We start from the raw sequence: 8,521 nt of genomic DNA, 5'->3' as shown, positions 1-8,521 counted from the left end.
TATAGTGTGTGTGTGTGGCAGGCTTACAAGGATGAAATTAAAAACATTTGTTTGGACTATAAGAAATTTGGGAACCACTGCTCTAATGCCGTTGAGCCCGTTGATTATTTACTTGAGTCAACCAGTAGGTGGCAGTGTAGAACAGTCATGTTGAAAAATCACTCCATTTTTTTTTTTAATTGTGTGTTAGTTTTTCCAGGCCTGTTGATACTGTTGATCTACTCAAACCTCTTCTACCAACCTGAAACCTGGTGTGCTACCAAAGGAGCGCTCTACAGCCAAGTTAAACATTGAACCAGCTTCATATTCTCTGTATAGTGAGCAATTAGTGGGGTGTTTTCTATTACAGTAGTCTGGGCTGTTAATTCAAATGTATGTGTATATTTTCTCCTGTCAATTAGTATTTTTTGAAGAACTGCTTTTATTTGTTGAAATGTACACGTAACACAAAACAAACATCATAAACTATACCAATAATATACCATTCCAATACCAGAGTATACTTCTCAATGCTAATGTTAAAACTGTAATACATGTTTTTGTGTTCTGAAAATATGATTTCTAAGGATGTTTTACACGTGCTCTTTATCTCATGTTTGAGGCCCTTGCTCTACTAGGAGCTGAAAGGAATACGCTAAGTCAAGTACCTGACGTAAAACAGTGTTGGGTTTTGGTTGCCTCCAATGTTGAGCCAAGGAAGCGAAGAGGTGTAAAAATGACCTTTTTGGGGATATTTTTTTTCATGAATAGAGATGTATATTTAACGGCCGAAATAATGGAAATGCTTGAGTAAATGAGGAATACAAAGTGTATGGAAAGCAGGTGCTTCCACTACAGTTAACGTCCCATCATGCTTAGGGTCATGTATAAAAATGCTGGGCAGGCCATTACTTTGGCAAACATGGCTATGCCCCCATGGGGTGACAAGGTCCCATCAACAGGGCACGAGTGGTTACTGAATGGTTTGATGAGCATGAAAACGATGTAAACCATATGCCCTGGCCATTTCAGTCACGAGAGCTCAACTCAATTGAACACTTATAGGATCATCTGCAGCGGCGATTTCCACTAACATCAACAAAACACCAAATGATGGAATTTCTCATGGAAGAATGGTGTTGCATCCCTCCAATTGAGCCCCAGAAAGGTGTTGAGTCTATGCAAAGTTTAATTGGAGCTGTTCTGGCTTGTGGTGACCTAACGACCTATTAAGACACTTTATGTTTGGTGTTTCCTTTATTTTGGCACTTACTTGTAGGCAGCTCTTTATTCATTCATTCATTCATGATACTATAACGACATTATTTGTAAAGCACTTTTCATATATTGTGTCGAAAGTGCTACAGTCTATGTGTATTTATATATTTTGTTGTAAGCTCGTCGTTTATGCTTTCTAAAGGTTACGCTTTTGGTTCCAAACATGGCCACCTTTACCAACTGTCTGATGAGACACCCTACAAAAGACATGACTCATACAACAGTACGCAATCCGAACTAACCCTGAGTGATTCTGTGTCAGCTTTTGAGTGTACAGTGCATTAAAAGTTGTCAGTTTGAGTGTCAACTGATTGAGCAAATATACCCACGAAAGGTAAAACATACATTGTAAAAAAACTTACATTTTTAAATTTTTTAAATTTATACAAATATTTCCATAATTGCACATTAAAACATGTTTCATTTAAAAGGGTAATCAGGAAGAACAGTTCACCATCCAGCGGCTTCATTATTGGACAGACACACAAGCTCGCTCGCACGCACACAAACACACACACACACACACATTTCTGCCAATTTGTGGTGTCATCTATGAGAATGTGTGCCAACACTCAAGACAAACATTTAAACACACACTCACACTTACACCAACATAAAACCACATCAGCAAAGACAAAATAAAACAAAGAGTCTAAAGGGGATGAGATGGGGGTGTATATAGGGAAATTCCAACCACATATTCATCATCTTAAACACCACCTGAACCAACATCAAACACCTGGAAGCCACGTTTTTGACACCACCAGCCGTTACCATGAGCCTGTCTTCCCACAATTAAGGTGCCACCAACCTCCTGGGACATCAATACATGCTACGTTTCGTGGTCAACAGAATAGAAGAAGACAGGTGTTGATGTTTGGTGTAGATGGTGGTGCTGGAGATAATGAATATGAGGTTGAAATGGTGAAAATGTTAGCATTGGGCCTTGTATCACCGGATCCATTCTGTGCGCTATCGTCTTACTACCCCCCAACTAGAAAGTGTTTCACTATGTATGTTGAATGACATGCATTTATAAGCATATAACTTCAGATCTGACATGGTCTTTTAACCCAGAACCAGAGCGTCTGAAAAGGCACCCTACGGTATTCCCAACCCAGTGACAGTAGTGCACTATGTAGGGAATAGGGTGTCATTTGGGGATGCAGCCTTGCCAGTGTCAGTGGCAGTAAAGATGCAGGATTTCTGAGTTCATGGTGTGTCACCTTCAGATCCTCATTACAGCATCATCATACCTAGCACACCAAGCAGGATCAGCAGAGCTGTGAAGGAGGAAGAGAGAGAGAGAGAGAGAGGAAGATTGGTTGTCTACTGAAGATTATATGGGATTATATGAGATAAGGTACTACGGTAACACTTTATAATAACTTCCATGAATATACAGTTATAAAAAGTCATACATGTTTATAAATGCTTTATCAATTAATATATAATTTATTGATAAACAATATTAATTGTTTAGAAATGACGCAAGTGCTCATGACTTGTAGTGCTTCTAATCCTTAGAAACGGCTAGACATTTTTACAAATATTGAAATACTAACATTTAATCAATCATGTTATCAGTCATTATTATAAAAGTGTTGGCAGTAGCGATTTCCAATGGGGTTGGTACCTTGAGACAGGGTGTGCTGCAGGCCCAAGGCATGGCTCGAGGCAGTGTTGGAAGTAGCAGCAATGTTGGAAGTAGCAGTAGTGGTGGAAGTAGCAGTAGTGGTGGAATTAGTGGGGGCGGCGTTCAAAGAGTTGATCACAGTACTGTTGGGGTTGGCCAGGTCCACGGCTGCATTGTTGACCAGGACAAACTTAGGAGTACCCAGGGTTCCTGGGGGGAGGAGAAAAAGATGAGCAAGAGAGAGAGACAGGGAGAGTTAGAGATGGCCCAGAAAGAGGGGATACAATGTCCACAGGGTGTTTGAAGGTATAGGGTGAAGTTGCCTGTATACGCTGATCTTGGGTCAGTTGAGCATTTCCCCCACTAATCGTTAAGGTTGGGATTGGGGAAGAGGAAGCTGATCCTACGTCTGTATCTAGAGGAAGCTTCACCCTGGAGCGTGTTTGGATGAGTGCCTCACCGTTAATTACGGTCCCGTTGGAAACGGAGAGGACGAAGCTAGTGTCAGTGCTCCTGGTGCTCCTGATAGCTTCGGGGAGAGTAGCAGAGAAGGTGCACTGGATGATCTGACCGTTGACTGAGCCCTTCACAGAGTCCACAGCCAGCTACACAACACAAGAGTCCCAACGTTATTAGTCAAAATGGACATTAGCCAAATGTAGGCCTAGAATTAGTCAGGTACATTGTTGTTCTCCATGGCCTTGTCCCAAATGGCACCAAAGTGTATATGCAGCATTGGGATCAAATTGAACTTAAATGATCACTCAGAAAATGTTTTAATTCAAGTTCATGAATTACTCTTACTCTTGGCTCTAGATCTTGTTCAACTCACAACTTCATTGGGTGAATATCAGTTAACTGCTGGAATTTGCCTGAAATCAAACCTCGCTCCTGAAAGGCGTTCCAGGAAGGCAGAAGTGAAACAATTGTATCTGATTGGTTCAACTCACCGTGCCAGTGACAGTCAGAACTTTATTTAGGAGGAGAGTGGTGAAGAACTTCATTGTGCCGTTGTTGTTGGCACATACGTAGGTAGTGTCATTAACGCCCTACAGAGGAGAGCGAGAGGATGAATTCAAATAACTATAAATAAATCATATATATTTTTTAAGTCATTAATTAAATATCAATCTCAAGACCCCAAATGTATAAAATCCAGAATTTCCTGAAGTTAATTAAGAGTCTATTGACCTATGTGTCAATCTAAGTGACATAATTAAAAAATCTGCATCAAAATCTGTCCGATTTTGCATGGGCTGCTTCTCTATCCATCGCATCTGCCTATGTCGGGCCTTCCACATCTGCGGTGGAAGGTGGTCGAGCTACAGTACAACGTTGTCAGACCATGAGACACCCCAAAAGTCGGTCTATTCACCAAAACATCTGTAGCGTGCAAACTAATATGGCCACTCTATGGAAAGATGAGACTCTCACGAACACAATGGTGTTCTCAGTTTCGCTCTACAGCGTGCCAATTTATGTCTATAAGCGTCCGAATCGTTTGGGCTACAAACTAATATAACCCCACTATGGAAAGGGACGATTCTCACGAACACAATGGTATTCAATGGTATTTTTGTTCTACAAGTGTCATGGGTCTCATCTGAAGGTAACTGGTACCTGTAAAAAATAAATTAATGGAAGCATGGAGGTAGTTTTGTGCCAACAAAAAAAAAGTGGTTAAGCGTGTCCAAAAAAACAAGATAGAAAAACCATATGATTTATATTTGGACTTTTTTGCCTTTTAAAAATTTGCCTACAGGGGTCATAACGTTTCAAATGAAATAACTAAATGAGACATAGTATGACCAGCTTAAAACAATGTCATATGTTAGCTTAGTAGACTTTTAGAGGTTAAAATGACTTTCCTCCTATCACAAATCCCAACTCACTTTTCCTGGGTATTGTAAAATGTATACTAATTTGAAGGCAATTTTCCATACCAGGGTGGTGTTTTTGGACAAGCCTACAGCGATGTAGCCTCTGGACTCTCCTCGTAGCTGGAGGAAGAAGTTCTGTCCCGAGGACTGCCGCGTGGAGACGAAGAAACATGAACCAGCCATGGCCGGGTCACAGTCTGATGGCTCAGCAGCACAGAACTGAGTCTTTCCACAATCCGCCCTTGAGATGTTTTGCTGTGTATGAAGAGTCCCTCATTAGTTGCTGTTGTGTTTGTCATTCATTTCAGCTTAAAGGGTCAATATGCAATTGGTAGACCCATTTTTTAACTTTTAAATCAATTATATTGATTCTTGACGAATATCAAGAATAAAGCTTGTTTTACTCCGTTTGCCTCATTGTTTTCTATGTGAGATAGAGTGCCTGATTGGGAGTTTCAACTGCACTAATGCTTGATCTACTTCCTGTTTCCATGTCAGTCTGTGAGGTTTATTGTTGAGGAAAGAAAGAGATAAGATTAGAGAGGGAAATAGTGATAGTTGAGAAAGGAAAAACAGAAAGAGTGAGAGAAAATGTTTTTCTTTTGTAGTGTGAAACTGTGAGACATGTAGCCTAGGTAACTCACCGTGAGAGCTGGGACGGTGGTGGTGACAAGAGTGGGGGCTATTGCCGTGTTGGGTGTAATTGTCGGTTTGGGTGCCATTGTGGTGGTGGGTGCCATTGTGGCGTTGGGTGCCATTGTGGCGTTGGGTGCCCTTGTAGTGGTGGGTGCCATTGTGGCGTTGGGTGCCCTTGTAGTGGTGGGTGCCATTGTGATGGTGGGTGCCATTGTGGCATTGGGTGCCATTGTGGCGTTGGGTGCCATTGTAGCGTTGGGTGCCATTGTAGTAGTGGGTGCCATTGTGGCATTGGGTGCCATTGTAGCGTTGGGTGCCATTGTAGCGTTGGGTGCCATTGTAGTAGTGGGTGCCATTGTGGTGTTGGGTGCCATTGTAGCGTTGGGTGCCATTGTAGTAGTGGGTGCCATTGTGGCATTGGGTGCCATTGTAGCATTGGGTGCCATTGTAGTGGTGGGTGCCATTGTGGCGTTGGGTGCCATAGTAGCGTTCAGAGTCATTGAAGAGTTCTGTGCCTCGGCTCCCATCGCCATGCACGCCATTACCATGATGGCTGCGATCATTAGTCTGCCGCTATTGTCCATTCCTGATACAGTAACAGAGATCCAGGCGATTAGGATATGTAATAATAATGACAATATTAACAATAACAATAATGAATAAAAAGGACAGCTACAATGAAACATTTACAAGTGTAATAATCACCAGTCAGACGCATTGCACCATCATGTTGATTATGATACTAAACCTATTTCAAAAGCTTTGAGATGTATTCATGGGAATATAAAATGATCATACCAGTTTGAATAAACACATTAACATACATTGGTCAATTAAGATCCCATGGTACTAATCGTAAGAGTAGGGGTGTTAAGCCCAGTGGCAAAGTGTCCTATCTCGCCCGTAAATGAGAATGTGTTCTCAGTCAACTTAACTGTTAAAATAATGGTTCAATAGAAATAAAATACAATAAAATGCCAGTGAATAAACATAGGCCTGCCATTATTGTGGTAATTGGTCATTAATTGTTAATATCATGGGTGGTGAATTGGACAACAACAAAACACTGCATAGTGAATGGGTAAGCTTGTTGAATTAAGACTAGACTGTTATTGTTTTTACATGATTAATTAGTAGCCTAGATCCACTAATTAAATTAAATAACGTGACAAAAACAACGAAGAAACGTCCATAGGCTATTCCAGGGAGAAAAGGTTCATAAGTTATAATCTGATAGTATTTATAAAACCAACCAGGGCCAAATAAATCAAGAAACGAAATAGATTTTGATTTTAAAACAAAGAATGAGTTGTTGTTTTAAAACATCCACATGATTAGATAAAAGTGATGAAAACTTTACCTGTGACTTGGAGACTTGCGTGATTCTGTGAGGTAAAAAGCGTCGCACCACACCTTGAACAAGTTGTGCTCACGGCTACTGTAAATACAGCTATACTGTTAAAACAGAGGTGTGGCCGAGGGGAAGATTCTCTCAATCACCCGCTATTTACACAGCATTTGCGAGGGGAGGAGGGACAAAGGATGGAGAAACCTGCTTCTCTCCTCAGGTGCTGCCTTTCTGGGAGGGTGTACTGAGTGGAAACAATTGCTGGTCATATGCCTGATACTCAGACAATAGATTGTGTCGAGTCACTGCACCCTTTTCATGGATCCGATTTCTTCTATTCCCTTGCGTATTAAATATGCTTGGAAACTATATTGCAAAGAAAGAAAAAAAGTATAATATCATGAAGTTAGATACAATAGATACAATCGAGGCCTAAATGTAATCTACTGCTAACTCCAAATAACATTTTAATTGTATTAAAATGTTTCCTTTTTCCTTCATCTTGTTCAACTGTTGCCATGCACCTGCAAAGAGATCAGATGTGCGAGTGCCTTTTGAAAATTGTATTTTTGCTGATTCTATGATCCATAACGGTGTCATTCAGATCTGTCTCAGTTTGATTGAGCGTTCAACCTCACACAGTGGAGGCCAGTCTTTTGAGGACAGTCTTGATTGTAAATCAAGTGGCCAAAGGGTTAGACACCAGTTTTTGTGAAGGAAAGAAATATGCACTGGCTTTAGTTTCAATGGCCCAAATGAATACATTTAATTTGTCGGAAGATGACAGAAGTTTATGTATGGGACCACCCATACATAAAATGTACGCACTCTTATGATAAAAGGGTCTTCTAAATGACATATTAACAATCCAGATAAAGTGCAATATTGTGAACTATAAAATATCCTACTTGTTTCAAATATACAGTGCCCTCGGAAAGTATTCAGACCCCTTGATTTTTTCCACATTTTGTTACGTTACAGTCTTATTCTAAAATTGATTAAATAAGAGGTTTTTTTCTAAGCAATCTACACACAGTACCCTATAATGTCAAAGTGGAACCAGAATTTTAGAATTTTTCCAAATGTATTAAAACTATATCTGGGGAAGGATACCAAAACATTTCTGCAGCATTGAATGTCCCCAAGAATACAGTGACCTCAATCATTCTTAAATGGAAGAAGTTTAGAACCCCAAAGACTCTTCCTAGAGCTGTCCGCCAAGCCAAACTGAGCAATCGGGGGAGGAGGGCCTTGGTCAGGGAGGTGACCAAGAACCCTGTCACACCCTGATCTGTTTCCCCTGTCCTTGTGATTGTCTCCACCCCCTCCAGGTGTCACTTGTTTTCCCCAGATCATTTATGCCTGAGTTTCCTGTCTCTTTGTGCCAGTTCGTCTTGTCTTGTTTTGACCCTTGCCTGTTTCTGGATTCTGTACCCACCTGCCTGACCATTCTGCCTGCCTTGACCTCAAGCCTGCCTGCCACTCTGTACCTCCTGGACTCTGAACTGGTTTTGACCTTTTGCCTGTCCACGGCCATTCTCTTGCCTACCCCTTTTTGGATCAATAAACATCTAAGACTCCAACCATCTGCCTCCTGTGTCTGCATCTGGGTCTCGCCTTGTGCCCTGATAGAACGAACTGGCCATGACAGACCCAGCAGACTTGGATTAGCTCTGCTACACTGTCTCCCTGCAGGGAGCCACTATTGGAATGCATGAGGAGCTACTACAGGACCTGTTGAAAGAGCTTTGTTCCCTGATGGAA

At 41.2% G+C, this 8,521-nt stretch overlaps 1 protein-coding gene across 1 annotated transcript; it reads right to left on the bottom strand.

Moving 5' to 3' along the window:
* Positions 1 to 1,601: 1,601 nt before the first annotated feature.
* On the bottom strand, positions 1,602 to 6,933 carry si:cabz01007794.1 (mucin-5AC). Its single transcript, XM_035783832.2, has 7 exons — positions 6,770 to 6,933; positions 5,418 to 5,995; positions 4,837 to 5,028; positions 3,844 to 3,942; positions 3,354 to 3,498; positions 2,894 to 3,103; positions 1,602 to 2,540 (listed from the first exon to the last, which is right to left on the bottom strand). Exons 2-7 carry the CDS (start codon positions 5,991 to 5,993, stop codon positions 2,497 to 2,499), a joined length of 1,266 nt encoding a protein of 421 aa, XP_035639725.2. The 5' UTR covers positions 5,994 to 5,995; positions 6,770 to 6,933; the 3' UTR covers positions 1,602 to 2,496.
* Positions 6,934 to 8,521: the final 1,588 nt, after the last annotated feature.

This window comes from Oncorhynchus keta, chromosome 13 (genome assembly GCF_023373465.1).
Source record: "Oncorhynchus keta strain PuntledgeMale-10-30-2019 chromosome 13, Oket_V2, whole genome shotgun sequence".
In the NCBI taxonomy this organism is placed as follows: Eukaryota; Metazoa; Chordata; class Actinopteri; order Salmoniformes; family Salmonidae; genus Oncorhynchus; species Oncorhynchus keta.
The sequence above is the reverse complement of the archived record's forward strand: the minus strand, read 5'-3'. Positions and strand labels throughout refer to the sequence as shown.